The sequence below is a fragment of the Schistocerca nitens genome, chromosome 6 (genome assembly GCF_023898315.1).
Source record: "Schistocerca nitens isolate TAMUIC-IGC-003100 chromosome 6, iqSchNite1.1, whole genome shotgun sequence".
Taxonomy (NCBI): Eukaryota; Metazoa; Arthropoda; class Insecta; order Orthoptera; family Acrididae; genus Schistocerca; species Schistocerca nitens.
The window spans coordinates 110,898,519-110,922,837 of record NC_064619.1 but is presented as its reverse complement, the minus strand read 5'-3'; the positions used below and the strand labels follow the sequence as shown (position 1 = coordinate 110,922,837).

The following is a 24,319-nucleotide window of genomic DNA, read 5'->3' as shown; positions in this document are numbered from 1 at the left end:
TAGTTAGGTTTAAGTAGTTCTAAGTTCTGGGGGACTGATGACCACAGATGTTAAGTCCCATAGTGCTCAGAACCATTTGAACCATTTCAGGAATAGTGCAGTTAAGTTGTACTTCGAAAGAGTATATGCGGAAGAAAGTAAGATCTGATACAATAGTGTCAGAATGCAGGTAGTTCCTGTAGCATCTGGTTGGACGCCGCACTACTAAGGCGTTACGGCTGCACAGATGCCTGTGATTGTTGTGTGCGGTCTACTGTGCGGGCAGAGCACTGAGGTGGCGCGGGTCGCCTACAGCTGCGCCTGGACCAGGGGCTCAGCAGGGTTCGGGCGGTCGCTGTGCATCGTGATGGCGCGCGCCCAGAGGCCGCTCATCGTGTCCGGCGGCAGCTTCTACGTCCTCTCCAGGGAAACCTTCATCAGGGTCAGTTCCCTCGCTGGCGCATCTTAATGTAACTGATTGTTTACGAGATTTTCTGCCATCTCCAGGTGACTGCTGTCAAATGATGTACTGTTCGGCACCTAAATTCGCTCCACCCCAGTAGATATTTCAACTACAGATGGACCTAGAGGTAGCCCTTCTATTTCCGGTGATAGGTAAATGTGACGTAGGCTACAAAACACTGCCTACAGGAATCGTGCACAAGCTGAGTCACATTTATCTGCCTTCATTTGCCTCCACATGTTACCTCTGTCCGTTCAACATTATAACCGGTCCCAAGACAATGTTGTGCAATAGCTCATTTGCAGTTCTGTCATATCATGTGTTGGTCAGACCATCGGGACTTTGGAGGAGGGTGTATTGAGTATAAACGTCGCACAAGATTACTAAAGACGAGCAAATCAACTGTTGCAGAACCCTGTCCTGGCACTGGTCATCCTATGGAATATAAGGGAGATTCTGGCATGCACTTACAGGTATTAGGATAGTCTTATTAAACAAGCAGTTGAAATTAAATATTACCACATAACCTGATAAATAGAGGTGCAGGTTTTTCTTTAAATTCTGCGTGGAATCCTGCTCTCTTTCTTGTCAAATAACCGATTGACAGAATTAACGTTACGCCACCCATTGCTTAGTAATTTTCACTATCGATAACTTCGGATCTTTGGTTGTATCGTGGCGCTAGTGTTAACAGTATGTGTGCATGTCCGTGTATGTATGCGTGTGTGTGTGTGTGTGTGTATGTGTGTGTGTGTGTGTGTGTGTGTGTGTGTATAGTTCCTTTTGGGAACTGTTCTGCAAACCGAAGTTTTAAATTTCCTTGCATTCTGCAGGTCTGCCTTGAAAATGACGGGATGCTCATCTGTCGAAATATAGTCGATTGTCGACGACGTCACCCGCCTGCCTTCCAGTAAAATATTTGGTAATTAACGGTTACTATGCAGTTCGTTATGGTCGTTTTAAGCCATGGTACAGAGCTGATAAGTCAGAAAAAGAACAGAGAGTCGCAACGGTATTTCTTGGTTAGGTTTCCTGTTTTCACATCAGGCAGCATTGTTTCAAAACAGCAAAAGCGCGGGGGTGTGACACGATTGTTTAAAGGTCGTTAGATACGATGTCATAGCTTCAGGTTTCTCAAGAAGCAAAGTTCATGATAGTGGAGAACCACTAACAATAGCCAACCAAGCCAAGAAATGGCATAGTCAGGAAGTCTAGTAGCTGTTGCAAATTTTGTAGATGTAATTAAAGGCAATTTCTTGTTGTATAAGTTGCAGGTGGTGCTGATATAGCGCCTGTTCTAGGGAAATTGACAAGATTATTGTGCAGAAGAGGTCAATGTTGTCACTGGATAAACCTTTTAGAGAAAGAGGAATTAATAAAGAATGAAAACAGTAAGAGGTTATAAGATTTCAGACAGATTCCCCAGACACGATGTCTTGAGAACATGGCCAAAGCTGGGTTACTATGATCTCCTACTACTGTAAGTAAGCTTCTCCAAGTTGCTAAAATATTAGAATATGGAGCAAAAGGGCAGTGCGGAAATGGCCAAGTTCACACAAGCCAGTATCATCAAATAATAGTGCAGTGCACGTGCCATTCTGTTTGCATAGGTCATTTCTATTACCTATAGATTAAGGCAAGATTTGGCCCAGAGTAAAGTATTAGTATAGACTTGTAGATGATGATATGTGGAGGAGTAGATACGAGGAAGTCAGACCGTAGTGCTAAAAGTCATTCTGATAATCCTACCACAAAATGAAGCGAAAAGGGGCACACCAATGAGTAACAGTCAGAGCAAAGGACACCGTTAACCATGAGCAAATACTCCGTGTCTTATGCGTTTGGTGTCCTGCAGCTTGTAGAAATTTAAAAGCATCGTAAATTGTTCGACAAAAGCTGCTTCTTGGTAATATTTTATTTCGTCGGACTATTGTCGGGCGTTGCCTATGATCAGAGATATATGTGTTGCACAAAAGACAGATATTACATGTGATGTAAGTTACTTACAGTGTATATTGTACTGTTTTATTCATATGAGATTTTTTTATTGATTAATTGAGCTGATCATTGAACGGCGTGCTCAGCAGACGCGAATGTCTTTGTATTGTCATAACACGCATTAAATGATAAATTGTGTATACATTAAACGGTTCAATTTAAAATGCACATGACTTGTTAGAGGAAGTATGTGTCTTTTGTGTAATACAGATACTGGCGATGATGGACAACTTCCGAAATTAGTCCGGTGGAATGAAATACTACCGCAAATCAAGTATTCCTGAACAGCTAATTAACAATATGATATATTTACAAACACACACTACATAAAGCCAAGTGTTAGCAAGGTAGAAAGAAGTGTAAGTTGTGAAAAAGAATCACACGTCACCACGAGGAAAGTTAAAATTATAAAGTGTAAAGACTCGTAAACGAATTAGTGTCCATGCTGCAGCAAAAATTTCAGTTGAATCCGAGGACGGATATCTTACTAGGAAGGAGGAACCGAAAGGGACTGAAAATAAAACAAAACTTTGAGCATAAGACGGAGCCTGATCAGTAATCACGCCACAGCCAGAATCAGCTGGTGCTGACCACTGAACTGCGTGATCAGCAGAGGCGATGCTCCCTGCATCATCACACCACATGTACCGCCGCAGGGCCAGCACCCACGAAATGCTTCGGCCACGGTCCGGTACCAGTTAAAACAATCGCTGTTTAACTCATTTCCAGATCTTTCAGCACGACGTACACAAACAGCAGCTATTGTGACGTCAGCAGGGAGCTGACAGTAAAAACGTTTTTGTACTTTCAACATTGCAGCCCAGTCAGCAATCGTGATAATATAATACATGAGAAACTATCAGCCTTGATTGCGGTAACGAAGCCAACGTTTATCTAGATGTCAGCTCCAATAATTGAGCCTTCTTCAGAAGATATACCTCAATCTATGTCTAAGAAGGGATGGTCTAGAAACAAAACTAAAACAGCGTGAATAAGAGTAGTCACATTTAAAAAATGCGTTACATAAGTACTAAGTCAACACCAAGACTTAAGCTCTGGCGTGCGCCGGGTTTCCATGGACGCCGTGCGGTGGCCCTCCGGAGCTCACGTGAAACTAAGTAGGACTAGATAACGTGGAGAAAATCAGCATGGCGGGGAAATGGATCCTCAGGTGACAAGATGAAGTTTAGGTGGTCCGTCTCGAGCTTTTTGGGATTTAATTCCCTTTACATTTATTTGTAGTGGCAATCCAGAGACGACTTCATCCTTTTCCATTTATGAAATGCACATGGGCAATTAGTAGCTATCTTCTATTTCTTTTTAATTATTCCCTGTGAAAAACATGCCGTTTTCCCATGTCAAGTGCCCATAAAATTTCCCTATGTGTCGTTTCCGGGTTAAGCACGTTTTATCATATCGCATCTATTTAACAATAGCCTTTAATATAAGAGGCAATAATTCTCTTTTGTAGCGCGTAGTGAAATCGACCTTTGTCGGTCGATAGAGTATAAGGGCAATGAAAGGGCGTTGCACGTCCGTTCACGCAATTACCATATTTTTTACACGTAAAACATAATTTGACCTTTGTAGGTCATTTGCTATTACATGGCGATGAAGCGTTGTTCGTTCACTCACCCGTTATTTTTAGTAACAAGATAAAAAATTAATCTTGTTATATTCTTCATTCAGTGCGTGTCAGCATTATGAAGTATATCTACATCAACTGATAAAAGCATCTACTCGACCATCTGTGTACTGGTCAACCGCGATTATTGCATTATGACGTTTACATACTACAGTTTCGCTGTTTTATGTCCTGTGTCATCTTTCATTAATAACAATGGGTGCGTTATGCAGCATTCGTTGTGAAAGGGCCGATATATTCTAATATGTAAGTCGCGGTATTGTGTTCGAACTTAAATAAATCCATACATTTTAGTCATAACCTGGTGCAGAGGCTTTATGTTTAAGATTTTCAACCTTTCTATAAATTATTTGTTTTAAGATATAACGGCGTTGGTCTTTTATCTTTGACAGTCGTGGTCTCAGTAAGACATGCGCAATGTTCCCCGCCATGTTGATTTGCAGTGCGTTATCTAGTCCTACTTAGTTTCACGTGAGCTCCCAAGGCCCACCGCACAGCGTCCGTGGAGACGAGGCGCACGCCAGGGCTTAAGTTAAGTCTTGGTATTGCTTGCGCCGTGAAATCTGACGACATCCTGTAGTGCCCACGAAAATTTCGTGCCTTGAGTGGTCCTATCTTTCCCGTTGGATGGCATCTGTTGGAATTTATTACGACTGCAAAATATGAATAAAAAATGCTAAAGTAGTGTGGAGTGAAGTTCGAGCTTGTGATTGGTATGCAGAAGCAGATATAAGAGCCTGTCTAGAGAGAAGGATTATCGGAATGCGACACTTGTTCTTCGATCTCCATGAGCAACTGACGTGCCAGACTTTGTAATCCATAGATTTTAGTATAGTGACGTCTTACAATATTGGCGAGAAAATGAATGCGTTATTTTGCTGTGTTGGTGCTGTCTCCTTCTCAATGTTCAGTTCAATGGGCAGATTTTCAACGTAAATCGTGTGTATAGGAATTAACTTGTGCTTCATAAAAACAATTCAACAAAGTGCTGCAGATAGGGAATGCGTGTAGTAATAACATTTAATCTTACCTTGCCTTTGGTTTATTCATTCCAGGTTGGAATCTGGTACCTCCTCGGTGGTCTAATAATTCCTGCCCATGTTGTGCACCAGTTATATGCTCCGTGTAGAAAGATGCATTGTGTGAATTCCAAAGAGATAAAGGTATAAAATTGGCAACAGTTGTGACAGAGCAATAAAATGCGGATCTCGGTCCACTGGGTTCTGATGGTGGCGGAATCTTTACACACCAGCCAGCTCAATAATGGCATTACCCATACCCAGTAGAGCTAACCACAACTTATACCACTGTAGGTTACAGACAATAGTTTAACAGGTCACCACAGAGGACCATTACATCATTCCCCAGCACTCACATGAAGATGTTAGCAAGTATCGCTGCGTAAGATTTATATAAAAATGAAAGAACGATTGGACCAGCAGAACAGTCGAAGTGTACTTCAAAAATGGCTTAAGAGCTGTTATGTTACTCCTGACATTGTTTGTTAACTTATCTCAAATCATATTGATTTGTTTCATAGTTTTAACAGATAATCCTATATCATAGGAATTACATATATATTTAATAGATCTGTTAGTAAGATGTCCGATAATGTGAAACATTTCCCATTGGCAGCTCAAAATCAAATCGCAGAGACGGCTGGGATACACAGTCCCGTACGTTACATCCAACCAACGAACACTAAAAAGAACACATGTAGACATCTCAAATTAATATATACCTAACACATGATGTTTTCTCAGGAACACCTTTCTATGCATATCTGCAACTCTAATTCTTATCAAGATCGTTGCTAGTAAAAATTACATTGAAGTAAGATCAAATCGTGCTTACATATAGCCTATAGTTTCTCTAATGCGTTTAAAAGAGAACTGATAAGATCTGTTTTGCTTTTCAGATACTGAATGCTTCGTACAGCTACTTTGCTGTCCTGTACAGCATGAGCAATGAATGAAGGTAGACATCTGGGAATAGCAGATGATTTCTCACGTCTGTGCATAATACCCTACACACAAATAGATCCACATATAGACACACGTAGTAAATTACACACATAAGCAAGCGCGCGCGCACACACACACACACACACACACACACACACACACACACACACACACAAACACACAGGTATGCATATCAAAATAGTTGAAAACATTCTCCATTTCCAAATGAATTTCAAAATAAAACTCTCCTTGTGGACGCAGTGTCTGTATATATGATCCACAAAATCATATAAAACTCAGAGGATACAAATGACTTCTAATAAGACCGTGGGTACAATTCCGAGCTGTTCGAAAACTTTGGGGCCTGAAGTTACGTAAGAATTGTGAGAAGTATAGCTGTTCCTCTGATCAGATAGTTCATCAACTGTACTCTCCTTACCTTGAAACTCCAGGCATGTACGAACGTTGGTTTGAATACAAAGCCGTCTCTGTGTATATATTGACAGAACCAGGTTAACATGACGTCAACGATTTTCACGAAACGTTGTGCTTCATATAATTCGCTGGATGCTTAATAGCAAGTAATACAGTCGGTAGAAACTGTTACGACACAGTGGAACTCACGTGTTCGTTTTGAGTTGATAATGTGACTATATTGAAGAGAATTCAAACTGACAAACACAACTTAGTTAAGCCAGATTTTCATTAGAATCATAGCAAATTTTGGGGAGAGAGAAACCATAAAATTGACATATTTTGATTATATTCATTCAGTAATGTCATACGGAATAATGTTCTTGGGTATCTCATCTGTAAGAAAGAAAGTCTTCGTTGCCAAAAACCGTGCTGTAAGAATAATACGTAGTGCTCAGCCGCGATCATCTTCTAGACACCTTTTTAATGAGTTGGGCATTTTAGCTAGTGCTTCATAGTATACTTGTACCCTCATGAAGTTTGTTGCAAATAATCCGCTATAGTTCAAAAGGAATAATGAGGTACAAAATTACAAAACTGGAACATAAAATGACATTCATTACTCAACATTAAGGTTGTCTTTAGCACAGAAAGTGGAGCACAAAGCTGTAACAAAAATTTTTGACCAATTACCCACAGATATAAAATGTCTAACAGACAGCAAGGTAAAATTAGAAAATAAATTGAGTGAGTTTCTCCTTCACAACTCCTTTTCCGTAAAAGAATTTGTGTGTTTGAATGTGTAAAAGGTGGTGGGTAGGAATTGCTAACTCAATCTCTATATCTTGTTTTCATTTCAAGAAAAAAATAATTATATGGTGATGTTGAGAGTACAAATAGATATACAAATTAATTTGCAATGTGAATGTAAAATGACTCTTTCCCCGTCGTGACGATTTATCGTGCAAAATGATCCATGGAACATGAAAGACACTAACTAACTGTTTTAAGAACTGTCACTGCATTATAGATTTTGGTAAGAAGATTGCGCCATTCCCTTCCTACTGCTATAATTTGCTCGTTATATTAAATTAAATTTTATGGGCAAAATTTTATGTAAATAAATAATGATTTTGAATTTGAACTAGACAGATACAACTTTCGGAGTTTTGTTGTGACATAGAACCGTCATAACACAACACGAATGCTTTTACAGAATAATTATTTCTACTAAGTAAGTTTCACTGCACACTTAATTAGCAGAACCGTTTTCCATTTTATGCCTAAACAAATATTTTTGAATGATGTACAGTGTACAAAAACTTCCGATTCAAGAAACGCATTATGCATTTTTAAATTCTGGAAAACAGTTTTAATATAAGCGTTGTTTAGTAGGAATGCTGACACTGCGTCTGAAGCAGGAGACAAGCGAATGGAAAAAGAACATAAGGGTCCCCGTTTCTTAGTACTTTTACTACACAAAGATTCACAATGTATGCAATATGCCATGTTTCGGACTTAATACTAATCGTTTCGATTGACTCTTAATAGGATTTTGTGTGTACTGGTCAGCATCCACTATATATTTCTTAAAGAATGTCATTTCTCTGCGTAGGCTGTTTTTCATTTTGGTATACCCTATGTCATCATTTAGCTTTTAGTTAATTTCATCCCTTCGTGCATTACAAAGCTACTGCAGTGTCTCAGTCTAAAATTACGTAAATTACTATGTTTTATGAACGAATAATCAATGTCTCTGTTCAAGTGCCGTATATCGGCTGCGACAAAGACGTGGCGTGGTTAATTACATCTCTGCAATACGTTTACTCGCTGCTGTGATCTGACGAAATAATGCTTACTTAATCATCAGCAGTCTATCATACAATGATCCTGTAATACGCTGTTAGTTGTTACGGGCAAATAATGCGCCATTCTGTAGACTGAAGTTAAGGAAATTAAATGTCAGTACGACTTGGTGAGCATTACAAAAAAAATACTATTATGTTTCATTTTATGAAAGACACCAGGTTCAGGTGGAGTAGAAACAACGTCGATGTAATTTGCTACTGTTTTGTAAGCAGTCTGTAATAGCTGCCTTGAGAATTACAACAAAAAAATTTTATCTCCGTGAGCGTAATAATCTCTTTTGCCTTTTTTCATGTTGTCAAAGATGTAATTTCGTGTGCCTATTTATTATTCATTCATATAATGTGATGTAATGGGAGGAGGCAAAAGTATTGGAAATGGTGATCAGTAAATACAAGTTTCAGTATTTCGTTAATTCTTCATCTATTAAGCAATGAAAAATATTATTAAATGTGAAAATTAAAAATATTTTAATTAGAAATATCGTTTTCTTTTTAATTAATGGGGAGAGATTTTGCATGATGCAGAATAAGAATAATGTCATGAAATTATTCACTGACATAAAACAGAAACAAGGTAGACAAATAAATTTCTAAATTTCTAAGACGGGCTCATCGGTGGTGGAGCGAGCCAAACGAAGTTCGAAATGAAAAATTAGCCATGCACCGTATTCTGCTTGTATCTGAATGTTCTCTAGTACTATCACTATAGAAAATTCAGCTAGTAAAATTAATACCTCTATCAGCATCGAAAATTTACCTACTGGAATTAATAGCTCTCACTAGTAGTGTAGTTATACTTATTACTTAAAGCATTTTAAAGGGACATAATGGACTGTAAATGTTCGGGAATACAGAACGCTGACAGTCTCTTGCGCTACATTAGACGAAAAAACCTGTATATATTTTTAAGTTAAAATTATAGAAATTAATTTAAGAAAAATAAAAACAAGATTTTGGTTCTATCTGTTGTTAATGAGTGTGGCAAGCATTGACAAACAGCAAAATGTGGTTGCATACGAATCAAGTAATACTGATTATAACACAGATATGGAAGAATTATCGGTTCAGATAATTGAACTCGTCGATCAGATTGCAGAAACGTATCACGCAGACGCAACTTCATCAACGCAAATTACGATCACAGATGAGGTTGCTGAAGTTACCAAAGCACCGAGAGGGGTGGCCGAAACAGTATAGAGATTAAATAAACAGTATTTATATTGACGAGGGCAGCAATACTACCCACATAGGTGGCCTGGGAGATTTCTAAACTCACTTCTGAGAAAGACAAACAAACTGATGAAATAATTACCACAAAATTTATTGAATGGGGAGGAAAAGCTAATGAACAAATTAAATTATATCAAATACAAAAACTAAAAATAAATTAAAATAAACATTGAATATTGTCTTGACTGACGTTTATGTTGAATAATAAGCCAGTGTATGGAGAGTCCAGACAGAACTTAAAGCATTAACGGATCAATGCTATTTCGGGAAACATAAAATAAGTTAAAGAGGAAATGGATGATGAGTGAGAAAAAGTGTGGGATATGGAGTAATTCGCACGTGACACTGACGGAATGTGTCGGTCTGTCGCGAGCTACAATACAACAAAACAGTTTCGTTACAAGCCAGCACCTTAGGTTCCATTCGAACAAACATATGGAAAAGGTGCTGCAAAATTCTAACGTCTTAACCGCTTAAAAAATTCTAATACGTATTATTACCTCATAAGCGATTCATAGATCCAGTAGTTTCGAAATGTACTGCTACATTCATGGACAGATGCACAGAGGATCAGATTCGTCAGAGGACACACATAAGAATCTTGTGAGAGTAATGAAGATTTCGAGCCTTTTCAACTTGCAAAATATTGGTCCAAGGATTTTCGGGATAGACTTTGAAGGGAAGTATTCAGTCTGTCCTGATACAGCAGAAACGAAGGGAATCGAGATGTCCAGAAATAAAACCAAATACTGGGAAGAGGCAATTTGAAACAGAGGTGTGTTACGTAGACCTAAGGCCAATTAGCATACTGAATTAAGGGAAAGTCTTATCATTATATCGAAACCAGTCTGGTGAATTGCTCTTAGTACTGGATTCTATTGACGTTTTACAAGATGAGAGGAAAGTGCGAATCAGTAATGTGCATCATCATAGCAACGACCCTGCATATTCAACAAACTTTAGTAGACCGAGGTGGTTCATAACACAGTAATTTTGAATTTTTGAATCTTACTACCACTCTGGGGGTGATGTATGATTTCAGGTCAGCTGTCTTTGGGACGCGAGAAGCTATATGCAGATTTATCATGCCGATGATGGTCAAGCAGGTGCTTTTTAGGCCTGTGGTGGGCATAAACTGATCTAGATGTCGAGCTAAGGATGCAGATATGGTGTTAGTACACGCTTCAGGTGTTTACATGAACGTTCTCAAGAGCAATGACTCTGGTTTATAACTTGAGTAGTGGGATTCACTTAATGTAAGTGTAAACCACAGACGAGGCTGGTAACCTCAAGCTATTACTAGTTATTCCAGTCATTTACCAGAATGAATGACCACACCAGCTTATCACTCTATTTGGGTGCTATTCAAACCATGGATCGCCGGCCGCTGTGTTCTAGGCGCTTCAGTTAGGAACCGCACCGCTGCTACGGTTGCACGTTCGAATCCTGCCTCGGGCATGGATGTGTGTGATATCCTTCGGTTAGTTAGGTTTAAGTAGTTCTAAGTAGTTCTAAGTCCAGGGGACTGATGACCTCAGATGTTAAGTCCTTTAGTGCTTAGAGCCATTTGAACCATCGAACCATGGATCTTGAAAGGAGCCAGTTAGTATCGCTTTTATTGAATCCCTTGGTTTATTCACACCTTATAATGACAACCGTGCACAGGTACACTTAGGCATACGTATGGAGGACACCTGAAGTCCCCTTCTAGAGGTACATTCAGCCACGTTTTCCTAGCTGTTTTTTGTGTACGAGATTTATTCAGTCTTCTCACTCACATAATTTCTGCTGTCAGCTGGAAATCATCCTAGGTGCTGCTTTTGAAGTACGTCAGGGTGAACTTTGCTTTTGGGTCAAACTTTGCTCCGTTTCTCGATTAACGATCTCTATATACTGCATTTTGGCCTGTTTTTAGTCTTCCTAGATTGTCCCACCTTGCCAGAAGAAAGGTAACCAGTACAATGCCAATTATCAATACGCAACCGGATGGCAAATAGTAGAGAAGAGTAGCAAAATGATTCAGAATTTGATCGTCATGCTTTGTAGATGAGGGTGGAAGATGTTAATGGTCCTACTATCATCTCCAGATAGGAAAATTACAGGTACCATATTAAGCTTTAGAATGCTTGTTGCTTGCACAGTTGGGAGCAGTAACAATGATGTGAACATGCTCCATTATAATAAAGGGATTGTTACAGTTGATGAATTAAGTTACAGAACCCAGTATCTTGTCATCGACGGCGAATGTTCATCAGAGACGATGGTACCATCAAGAGTCCGTAAGGGGTGACCGCTGTTGCTCTCTATATACATACATGATATGACGAACAGAGTGTTGTTTGCCGTTGTCTGCTGATGATGCTGTGGTGAACGGTAAGGTGTTGCAGTAGAGTGAATGTACATAGAAGATGACTTAGACAAAATTTGTAGCTGGTGCGATGATTGGCAGCTAGCTCTAAATGTGTAAAAATGTAAGTTAATGCGGATGAGTAAGAAAAACAAGTCCGTTATGTTGGGATGCATTCTGCTTGACATCTCGTTTAAATATCTGGGAGTAGCGTTGGAAAACGATGTGAAACGGAACCAGTGTGTGAGGACTGTGGTAGGGAAGACGAGTGGTCGACTTTGGTTTATTGGGGAAATGTAAGGAAGTGTGGTTCATCTGTGACCCGACCGCATATAGAACGCTAGTGCGACCTATTCTTGGGTACAGCTAGAGTGTTTGGGATCCATACCAGGTCAGATTGAAGGAAGACATCGAACCATTTCAGGGATTTGTTACGGTAGGTTGGAACAACACGCAAGTGTTGCGGAGATGTTTCGGGATCTCAAATGGGAGTCCCTGGAAGGAAGTAGACGGTCTTTTCGAGGAACAATTTTAAGAACCGATATCTGAAGCTGGCTGGAGAACGACAATACTGCCGCCAACATACATTGCGTGTAACGAACACGCAGATAAGAGACGAGAGATTTAGGCTCATACAGAGGTGTGTGGACAGTCGTTTGTCCGTTGCTGTATTTTGGAGTGAAGCAGGAAAGGAAATGACAAGTAACTTAGCAAAAATATATGAAAGGTATCTGACAAATGTCTCTCAATATGAAAAGGTAAAGCGATAACTAGAAATAAATACTACAATTAAGGTGAAGAAGTGACTGCAATCATATCATATGAAAGTGTAGTCACTTGTATAGCCTAATGAAGCACTTTTGAACTGTGTCTTAATTGTAAAGGTTAATAAACATTTCTCATGAACTATGGATAGTAGAATAATTCTTGAAATAATATCTACTCCTTTAGCCACTTTTTAGATATATTTAATTAGCACGATGCTTTTAGCCAGCATGTTTGCATCATCATGTGCATTATAGTTACACTCAAATTTCACTTGTATGAACTGTGAAGAGGTTAATGTAACGTACACTCTTTGACATAATACCTGGCCGGCAGCTAGCAGACGCATAATCCAAATCCTCACGGACTATGACTGAAGCAAATAACACTGCCACGCTGACGATACTGTGTGTCCGCCTGCTTGCAAAAACTAGCAACGTTGTAACCTGCAGCAGTTCCTGGAAGTAGCCTTGTTTTCTGTTCGAGGTGTTATATACTACGCCTATGCTCGTGGTCTTCCAGTGAACCGCGCATCGTTGGAATGCAATCAAAGCCTCTCGTTGCCTAAGTTTTACAACGCCTTACACGTGAATGCTTAATTGATGAGTTCAACAGTAGCACAACTAAAACGATTTTCACTTTGTGACAAAACGGTAACAACACTTCTTTCCAGGAATATATTTTTCGACAGATATCTTGGCAGACTGACTTTAAACGCCGCTTGCATCACGGCTCTCCAAGACAGGTTTCCTGGATACCGCCAGTGACTCTTAGCGTTGCTGTGCTTCCCCGCCCTTTGTCGGAAGTCTCAGTTACGGATCATCGCTCTGGATAGTACAAAGTTAATTAATGTTATTGAATGATGCTCTGCAAAAAATGTCTATGATTTACATATCACGCTCGACAGCAATGAAGGCAGACGACCCGTTTTAATATGATGAATATTGTATTATACTAATATGTAACACATGATGTAACTCTACTGGAGACTTAGGTTGACGATGAGTAGAAAGTCTTCAATTTGCACGAAATATTATGTCTATCTGGAATAATTTGCTTGGTTTCTTATTTTCGCGACCGAGTCAGCATTGATTGTCTAATGTGCACCAATATTGTTCGCATTAGCAATTCAGACTACGTAAAATGAAATAGCAAGCGGGTCCTGAATAATTATTAGGAGTTCGCAGTGATTTCAGTGAGGCAGCCGTAGTGGAAACTAAACAGACATAGCCCAAGCCAGTGATTCGTCTTCATACATTCGGACTCATCCGCATTCCAGGGCAAAATTTTTCAATAACATATCAAGGGTATTAGTGGTATAAAATAAAAGAATATGAAAATGTTTCTATGAAATTGTGCAATTACTCTCACTCAAAGACACTTATATTGGTACATGCGTCATAACAGATCGTGGATTGGAGGAAACAAGGCGAAGAGGGAAACTGCAAGTGAAACATGTCAGACAAGACTGATATTGCTCTGTAAACATAACTTGCTTACGAAACTAATTACTCCACACTTTGCATGCTATGACAGTATGTTCCATATATACGAGTTTCTTTTTCACCTGAAATAACACATTTATAGGCAGAATACTACGCATGTTGTAAGAGAAATAGTTTCATTGAAATAAAGTAAAAAAGAGGAAATTACTAGTAATTGTTATAATCAGTATGAGTCAAATTAAATTTCATAGTTTTATGAAAAGGAAATGCCTCATCACTTTGTTTAGTGTTACGATTAATGATTTATATTTCGTTTCTTTTCCTTTTAGAAGCCACCGTTCATGCAATATTTTCGTTCGGAAACCATAAGTCGTTGTCAATCCGCTCTGGTGTAATGTATTTTACTATCGTTTCTTGATTTCTTATTGTAAACTATGCAAATATCTTGCAGTGCATCCTCTATAGCAGTATATGGACACTGCACATTTTGAGGTCAATGTATGGATTTAGGCAGAACTCAACGCTGATTCAAAGTCATATTTAAGATATTTAATTAGATTTAAACAAAGAAAACAAAAAGTAACGATTTCCCTGACAGATGGGTGCTATGTGACGAACAAATCTCAACTCCGTACCTTTTGCTGCCGTGAGTCTAAGCTCCTCAGGGCTCTTCGTGTAGTGAAAAACTTGGTATTCGCTAAGGAGACATCTGTGACCATTAACACAGCTTACTGTGAGTCGAGCTCGTTAGGAGACTTACTGCGTAAAGGGGTTCTTCAGGTTTAGTTATATATTTCTCGTAACAGTTTGCAGCTCCATTGAAAACGGAAAATAAAAACATAGAGTACATTTATCTGCTCTGCGATAAGAACTAACACACGCCGCCACTGCATCGCACGACACGTGCGGATATTTGGAGTTAACGAGACGCTGTTGGGAGCAGGTCTCTCTCACCGCAATATTGGTCGTGGTGTCCCACAACGCAACGTTAAAGGTAAGAACAGTTGTTGTTATTTGAAGTACGGCATTCCTGTAGCTCAAAAATTAAATTTTCTGTCTCATCTTACATGAGGATTAAGTGGCGTAAGTCATCGAAGTGAAAAGGGCATGCCAAGTGAATTAAGCGGAGCTATTGATGATCACTTGCGGAACTAAATGCACTATCACAGTTTTGTTAAATATTCGTGACGTTGTTGTCAGCTCTTAGCTGTGCTAGGGGCAGCTACGCAGCGAAAAGTTTGTCATGCTCGTCTTATATCTCTCAGAGGAGAGGTGTGACCACGCTTGGTCTTTATGCAGCGTTATTTCAAGATCCTTTCTAGCCTCACCTTTCATGCTATCTACAGTTAAGGAATTTAATTAGATTTAATCTACAATTTCTCAGTTTTGAAGTTTTATGGCATGTAAGAGGACTGTCAACGCGGGTGTTATATATTTCCATGCTCAGGAATAGCAAATCTGTTGATATTAATTTTCAGTCCTGCATCGTACGGCTCGTGGAATTTGGAGGTATCTAATTTTCCTACGTGATTACGAATTGCCAAATTATATAAGAATAATAAACCTACATTAAGAATTTGCAGCAAAAACTTATGTAAGTTTAATAAAAAGTGATTGGACGATTCAGAAGGAAAGAAACTGAGCACTGTGTTCATTAACACTAGTTTCTTAAATATACAGAATATGCTATTCAGCTCTGTCATAGGCCTTTCATGTAGATAAACATTCATATAATAGATGCCATTTCATTGCTTTCATAACGTTCAAAATTTGTTTGGTCCCAAAAAGATGGAAATAATCGAAATCCATGTCAGTGATTGTTCCTTCCAGTGACTTATTTTATGTGTTGCTGCTTGGTATTCTATTATCAGACCACTATGCTTGCTCCCCCTAGGTACTGTATGAGATAGCCAGATGGTCTACGAATTGTATCCGAAATGGAATGATACAATGGATACTTACTGTTGGCTACCAGGAATTTCCATATCACTTCACATAGATGTGTCAAAAACGGACGATGAAGCCCTAATTTATACATTGGCGTAACTTATTTGGACAGAAGCAGAGAAAAATTACCTAACGTGCCCGTCAATTTAGAACTTTATAACAGCAGCTGAGCCGGTGGTAAGACATGGTGGTGGTCACATATTCGTAGCCATCTGTTGTAGTGGTTGAGTCCATTCTACTTATTAGTTCTATAAGCAATACACAATAACAAGCATTCCTCTGTCGTCACAGTGTTACATCAACGGAACTTGTTGCAGATTTCTGCCTACATCATCAGTCTCCCATGGTAGTCTTTTTGTATTGGGCTTTCCCTACTGCCCTGGAAACGACATACCGACGTAATGTGCTAATTCATCATAGCCAAACATCCAACATTCAATTCTTCCACATTTACGGGTCATGTGCATCCGTACCAAACAGGTATCAGAAAAGAGCTTGCGAGTGAATGAATAACAATAAAAATAGTATAAGTTAAGAAAATAATAAATGAAGATTTTTGTACTACAGAATATGGGTGCTGATTAAGAACAGAAAAAACTAAAACCAGGCTGATCATTCAGCTGACGCTATGCAAAATTTTGTTAGTACTTTCTTACCGAATTGTGTTCTAGCTATTTGCAACGAAAAAAACTTAATTGGTGCACATCGGTAGGCCAACGAGATCTGAAACAGCAACTACCCTTGCCTTACATCACGAGACGAACGTCGCTTCCACGATCTAACACACCATGGCTTTGTTTAGCTCTCTGCCAATGCTCTGGTGGTTGTTAATGCAGACACTTCACAACATCAAAAGCCAAACCAGTTGAAATATAAGCCTGGAATGAGCTTCCTAGGATCCAAGCTTACGTGTATGATCTCAGTGACGTATCAAAATGATGACTCTTCAGACTGCTTCATCAGTTCGAAAAGTCAATATCAGAGTTTAGAAGAATCACTCAATAGCGACCTTGAAAGTGAGTGAAGGATCCTGGGCCGCCAAACATCTTCAGAAATGTTTCCAAGTCTCAAGTGTCCTAAAATATGAAGAAATTCATGAACATCTCAAAGTACCCTCAGTGCTGCCCGCCCGATTGGCCGTACAGTCTAACGCACGGCTTTCCGGGCGGGAAGGAGCGCCTGGTAACCGGCAGGAATGCGCTGGCGGCTTTGTGTTGAGGTCCGGTTAACCGGCCAGTCTGTGGATGGTTTTTAGGCGGTTTTCCATCTGCCTCGGCAAATGCGGGCTGGGTCCCCTTATTCCGCCTCAGTTACACTATGTCGGCGATTGCTGCGCAAACAAGTTCTGCACGTACGCGTACACCACCATTACTCTACCACGCAAACTTAGGGGTTAAATTCGTCTGGTGTGAGACGTTCCCTGGGGGGTCCACCGGGGGCCGAACCGCACAATAACCCTGGGTTCGGTGTGGAGCCGCGAAGGCGTGAAGTGGACTGCGGTAGTTGTCGTGGGGTTTTGGACCACTGCGGCTGCGGCGGGGACGGAGCCTCTTCGCCGTTTCTAGGTCCCCGGTTAACATAGAATACAATACAATACAATACAATCCTCAGTGCTAACCACAGGCTGTTCCAGATAGCCCTCAGTGGAACTGTGCTGCGAGGCGCCGGTTTAAGGGATGGCATCAAACAAGATTGTTAGGCTTGTGGCGAAGGCTTATTACAACAAAATAAAAAAGGAAGTGTGAAAAGTGGCGTTGTTCAAATTATCAACTTATAGTGAGCTCCTGTGTACTCTACACCTAAAACGCACGGTCCTGGGTCACACACAGCTAGAATATCAGAAACAACCACAAAAATATGAAAACTATACGGATATAAAACTAATACATCAGTGAAACGAAGTAATGAATGAAATTGCTGATTCACAGGAGAAACTGAATGTATGACTGTCGAAGCAGAATGAAAACAGAAGAAAAAGACAAATGTGCAGTTGTGCACTTCCACACCTGTTTCACCTCCCAATCTGTCATTGTTGATGCGTAATAACAAACTTGTTCACGCTTCTGTCGCTTCTCCATCTTGTTTGCTACCGAGGTGATAAAGAAAATCCAGCTTTATGTCATTGTCAGTTGCATAAACTTTGTTCAAGATACTTTCCCTTATTTTGTTGGTGCTGTACCTTGGTATCAGAAAGCAGATGATTCTGGATACTCCTCTGTTGTTGCCAGGATGTTAAGATTTGTCACTTATTTACGACAAATAGCAGAATTATTAAAGTGGTTGTAAAAGGACGTAATAAGATACACGTTTTGCAGCAACACTGGAACTGATTTCGAAACAGCCACCGCTTTAGAAAGTGAGCACTTGTCTATTATACAGACAAGGCATTGCATCAACAAACACTCTTTCATAACCAACTACTGTAATGTTGCAAACTCTTGACTATGCTAGTGGGACGAAGCATCTGTTTTGGTAGATGAAATCCTTCCGAATCTACCACTCGATGGCACCTAAAGGCTTTATTGGTCCAAAAATATCGGCTTATTCTAGTGGGAATTACTATCGAGGTGTAATCGTTAAAATACCTTTGTACATTAGGTGCATTCAATTTCTAGATAAAATTAATTTCCATCCGTCTCTTCGTGATGTACAGAATTGATTCCGAGCTTCTCTCACTTTCTTTGCCTCATTGACCTCGTAAAGCGTTAGTCGCCTGGCAATCATATGGCAAAGCAGACTTGCAGAAATCTCTTCAGTTTTGTATAGCATCGGAACGTTTCAGCTTGCAAGTGGCTCCTTACAGAAATTCGAAAATAAAAAAGTCTGAAATTTGGAGAGCACAGTGGCTCGTCCTAGACTAGATGCCCCGATCTGATCACGCACGATTCCAGCTGCGAAAAGGCATTCTTCTTGCCATTAACGTAATCGAGTATTTTCAGTGTCGCACACATTGGTTGATAGCTCTGTTGCCTGTGTTTTGCAGCGGTGAGATTGATTTAACCTCCTAAAATCTATTAACTTCAACTTGTTATTTCGGTGAAATATCCCAAATAATCCCCACTTAAGGTATCAGTATAGTTTTAAAAACTTCGGAAATTATTATTTATCCTGTTATCCTGATAACCTAACTAGTATCTAGTTGGTTCAGTTACTACTTATATTAAATAAAATTCAAATGCAGCAGCGAAAAAGTGCTTTATGAGGAACATCGTCTCAAATTGTATTATCTCTAGCAATGGAGTACATTGAGTTTGACCCATTTTTGTATGGTTTCCATGCCGATATTTATACTGTGAAGTCAGAATATAACCAAACCCATTCACTGACAACGTCAGTAGTTTCTAAAGCATAGCTATTGCTTCAAATCGCATTCATTCCCCTGCAGTGCGTGTTTCAACTCATATTGTGACGAAAGTTAAATCTACGTAAAACAGTCTGGCCATTTTGCTGAGTTGGCCATACTGACAACTGGGGCACATTTCTTGACAGTGCAGCACGTTAATTAATGACTGTTATTTTGTGAATTTTGTGTAATGGTGCAGCTTCTTCGATTACAGAGAAGGATATTGCCGTTGGTGATAATTAAAGAGAAAGCCAAGGGAGACGAAAAAAACCATGCTCATCAACTTAAATCTGAGGCAAGGTACATAAAAATAAAGTGTAGAAAAGAACACTGATACTGTATATCTTCCTACAAATGTAAACGCGATCTTATAAAAACACTGATGAAAATTTAAACCCAGTAATATAATGCAATGCTGACTTAACATTCAGGTTCATGACCCTCTTCCAGGTTTTTCTTTTGCTGGTTGGAACTCCGATAAAAATCCTAATACGACCGTGTTCACACGACAATGCCACCTCAGAATAAATCGTTTCAATTGATGTAATATACCAGCTCATTTCCCACTAAATGGCATAAATAAAGTATTAGGAGTTATAGGCGAAAGTATACGGTATCGGCGCGCTTAATTAATGATTCCTTTTCTTCACCAAAGAGAAGCCACCTAACAACTTACAATAACGATCGTTAAGTATCTCACTGCAATAAATAGCGATTTTGGACCAGTGTATGCAAAATTTTTGGCCAGACTCTTTGGATTCGTGGCGAGTCGACTAAATATAATTTATATATCAGTTATGGATGGTGGACAATGTAAAGAACTCATAGTATGTCGTCACAAGAAAGAGAAATTTGGAGCAAAGATAGATAATTCCTTTAAACTCAGTACCACCATTACACTGTTTCTTTTTTTTTCCTTTTTTAATTTGCAGTGTCGCATTTACACGATCATGATTTCGGCTTTAAGATGCCATTATCAAGTGTTTTCATGTTATACAGTGCCTAAGATAACATACTGTCGTATTTAAAATACACTATTAGACACATTGCCTAAGGGTCAATATTTCTGGTAAAAGCCTTGCTTTGTTTTATCACTGAGTATACCATCTTGACTTTTTACGACTGTGGCCCCACATTATGAAAAAAATTATTAAAGATAGATAAGGTTATTAGTTTCATTTTGCTCCTAAGGACTAAGGAGAGCCATTGTTCTAGGAAGAAGTGCCAACGATTGTACACTTCTTCACAGCTAAGCATCAGTAATCTGTCCACAATTTATAATTCAAGTGTATCAAGTCAATAGTAAGTAAAAAACTGCTTCTTTTAAAAATATTCAGCTCAAAATGTTACTTAGGTTTCCAAACAACTGCCTCACATACCTGTAGATTTTGCCTTAATATATCTCATATATTGGCTATAGCTGCCCAAAATGAAAAACCACATAGTCTGACCAATTTGAGTGCTTGTAGATAAAGGGTAAAGCTTTCCTTCAAATTATGAGAGAGACGCCCCATAATTCAGCAACCATTTGCTTGGATATGCGGCAATTACAAGTCCTTCCAACACTATCACTCAGTCAGGCATAAAAATTCGCGTGAAACAAGCTATCACAATCTATGTAACAGATGTGGATAATAAAAGTCGACATTTCTGTGTTTGAAGAGAAAATGAAGTAGAGAAGTTCTGTCGAGATTTCTTCAGGTGTCTGTCGTTACCGGGAAATTTTGAGCTGCCTACTGAGAATGGCAGCTTGATGATTTTTGTAGCTGACTTTGGAGGGAAAATGAAATACCTATGTGGTACATGCTTTGTCTTTTTATACTTAAGATGCCATTATCAAGTGTTTTCGTGTTATACAGTGCCTAAGATGGCATACTGTCGTATTTAAAATACACTATTAGACGCATTGTCTAACGGTCAATATTTCTGGTAAAAGCCTTGCTTTGTTTTATCACTGGGCATACCATCTTGACTTATTACGACTGTGGCGCCACATTATGAAAAAATTATTAAAGATAGATAAGGTTATTAGTTTCATTTTGCACCTAAGGACTAGGGAGAGCCATTGTTCTAGGAAGAAGTGCCAAAGGCAAACCTACGTTTCTAGCATTTGTAGATTTACAGAAAGCTTTTGACAATGTTGACGGAAATACTCTCTTTAAATTCTGAAGATGCCAGGGGTAAAATACAGGGAGCGAAAGGCTATTTACAATTTGTACAGAAAGCAGATGGCAGTTATAAGAGTCGAGGGACAAGAAAGGGAAGCAGTGGTTGGGAAGGGAGTGAGACAGGGTTGTAGCCTCTCCCCGATGCTATTCAATCTGTATATTGAGCAAGCAGTAAAGGAAACAACTGAAAAGTTTGGAGGAGATACTAAAATCCATGGAGAAGAAATAAAAACTTTGAGGTTCGCCGATGACATTGTAATCCTGTCAGAGATAACGAAGGACTTGGAAGAGCAGTTGAACGGAATGGACAGTGTCTTGAAAGGAGGGTATAAGATGAACATCAACGAAAGCAAAACAAGGATAATGTAATGTAGTCGAATTAAGACGGGTGATGCTGGAGGAATTAGATTAGGAAATGAGACACTTAAAGTAGTAAAGGAGTTTTGCTATTTGGGGCGCAAAATAACTGATGATGGTCGAAGTAGAGAGGATAGAAAATGTGGACTGGCAATGGCAAGGAAAGCGTTTCTGAAGAAGAGAAATTTGTTAAGATCGAGTATAGATTTAAGTGTCGGGAAGTCGTTTCTGAAAGTATTTGTATGGAAGTGAAACATGGACGATAAATATTTTAGACAAGAAGAGAATAGAAGCTTTCGAAATGTGATGCTACAGAAGAATGCTGAAGATTAGATGGGTAGTAACATAGCTAATGAGGAGGTATTGAGTAGAATTGGGGAGAAGAGGAGTTTGTCGCACAACTTGACCAAAAGAAGGGATCGGTTGGTAGGACATGTTGTGATTCATTGAGGGATCACCAATTCAGTACTGGAGGGCAGGGTGGAGGGTAAAAATCGTAGAGGGAGACCAAGAGATGAATACAGTAAGCAGATTCAGAAGAATGTAGGCTGCAGTAGTTGCTGAGAGATGAAGAAGCTTGCACAGGATAGAGTAGCATGGAGAGCTGCATCAAACCAGTCTCAGGACTGAAGACCACCACAACAACAACTTAAGGAAGCTCCTGAGAAGCTTAAGAACATAACACTGTTTTTTTTTCAGTAATAGGCCCCTTATTTTTCCCTGCTGACACAGTTTTAGGAGTTATAGAAATCTAAGATACTGACACAAAGATTACATAGCGTTTAAAAATCTGTAGGTTCAGTTCACGTTTTAGTTAAAAGAAATGCAATCTTATCGCCATAGTGATGCATTCAAGAGGTTCAACCCAATGCTAAATAAAGGGAAACTTATGTACTGTGTTGCTGGACCATCTGTAATTTCTCCACCCATTAGAATGAGTGACGCAAGAAGACTGACGTGAATAATTTCCTACACAAACCTTCTGGGGTTGATTGGAAAAATATAGGAGATTTAGATTTTTATGCTAAAATCATCGATGCCACTGCTACAGGACTTAGCAGTGAGGAAGAATTTAGTATGTAAGCTTGAAAAAGGATTGTAGAATTCTGTAAGAAGATTGTACAAATCTAAATTTTTACCAGGAGATTTATAATCTTGGGTAACATTGTTTTTAATAATGAGACAAACAAGCATTTATATAACACAATATACTGTTAAAGATGTAACGCAGTAAAACATTGTGAATTCCATGTAAAAGGATTAATGTGAATATTTTTACTATGTAATAAAATGGTTTTCAAAGTAGATTAGGAGCAAAAAGGTCGTTATGAACAGTCTTTACATGAAAATATCTTTCGAAAACTTTAATTTTGTGGTAACACATAGTGATATTCTGTAACAATAACAAAAATAAATGCTTGGTTATGTATTTACTTTATTAATTGCATCTTATTTGCATAATTTACAAATTATTGAATCAAAGCATATTGAATCCAGGACATTTTCCTTACGTCTGAAGAACACAATTGCAAATTGATTTCGCTTTTTCGTGTTCCTAGAAGTATACCTGAAATACATCTTCACATTTTAAGCTTTGTGAAAATTTTCTTGGTTAAATATATTTAGCTTTTTGCCTTTTCTGTAAAATGGGATGTTTGGACATAAAACAATTTGAAACGATGCTCCTCTTCTGGTATGTTACATTACGAATGAAACACACAAAACACTGGAGTAACATTCCACAATATTTATTATTTGTTTCAAAAAGCCGGCTTCAGCTCTTACGCCATCATTGGGTACAAAGATACATTGTGTAACTTATGTTCAAGGTCAGGGAATTCTCTGACTCTTATGATTCGGAAAAGGAAGAAGTGATCTAAAATAGCTGAAACACAGAAATTAGCGTATTACTATTTCTTGTAACGCTTATACTGCTAGATGAAAAAAATGACGTATCTTAAAGGTCAAGGTCATTATTTGAGAAGTGGAGCGGTGGATAATTTATCATTGTTGGATTATATGATAACGAATTCAGATCAGATGAAGCACACGTATCACAGTTAAGGTTGCTTAAAGGGTCGCAACCCCGCTCTGGCGGTGACGAAGACATGTTTTTCGCAAGCAAACGATCACAAAGGTGTCGAATGGCTTCCTGCGACAGGCTGTCCCCAGCAGTTAGAACCTTTTGTTGCAGTTCAGCAATGGTTCTTGCAAGTCCTGGAGAAAGAGTATGTTCTAGTTTTATCATATCCTATAAATATTCAATCGGTGAGTTATCCGATGATCCTGCTGGCCAGTGCAATTGCTATGCACCTCGAAGGACACGTTGTGTTGCTGCAGTCGTATGTGGATGTACACTGCCCGGCTGAACAAGCACATAACCTTC

The 24,319-nt window shown here is 39.1% G+C and overlaps 1 protein-coding gene across 1 annotated transcript in view; it reads left to right on the top strand.

Annotated features, from left to right (window-relative positions):
- The window catches only part of LOC126263248 (odorant receptor 4-like), an 82,679-nt gene extending 76,619 nt beyond the window's left edge, over positions 1–6,060 (top strand). Inside the window, exons 5-6 of the mRNA XM_049960332.1 lie at positions 266–421; positions 6,004–6,060. Of these exons, the coding sequence (XP_049816289.1) occupies positions 266–421; positions 6,004–6,060 (213 nt within the window). The remainder of the gene's footprint in view (positions 1–265; positions 422–6,003) is intronic.
- Positions 6,061–24,319: the final 18,259 nt, after the last annotated feature.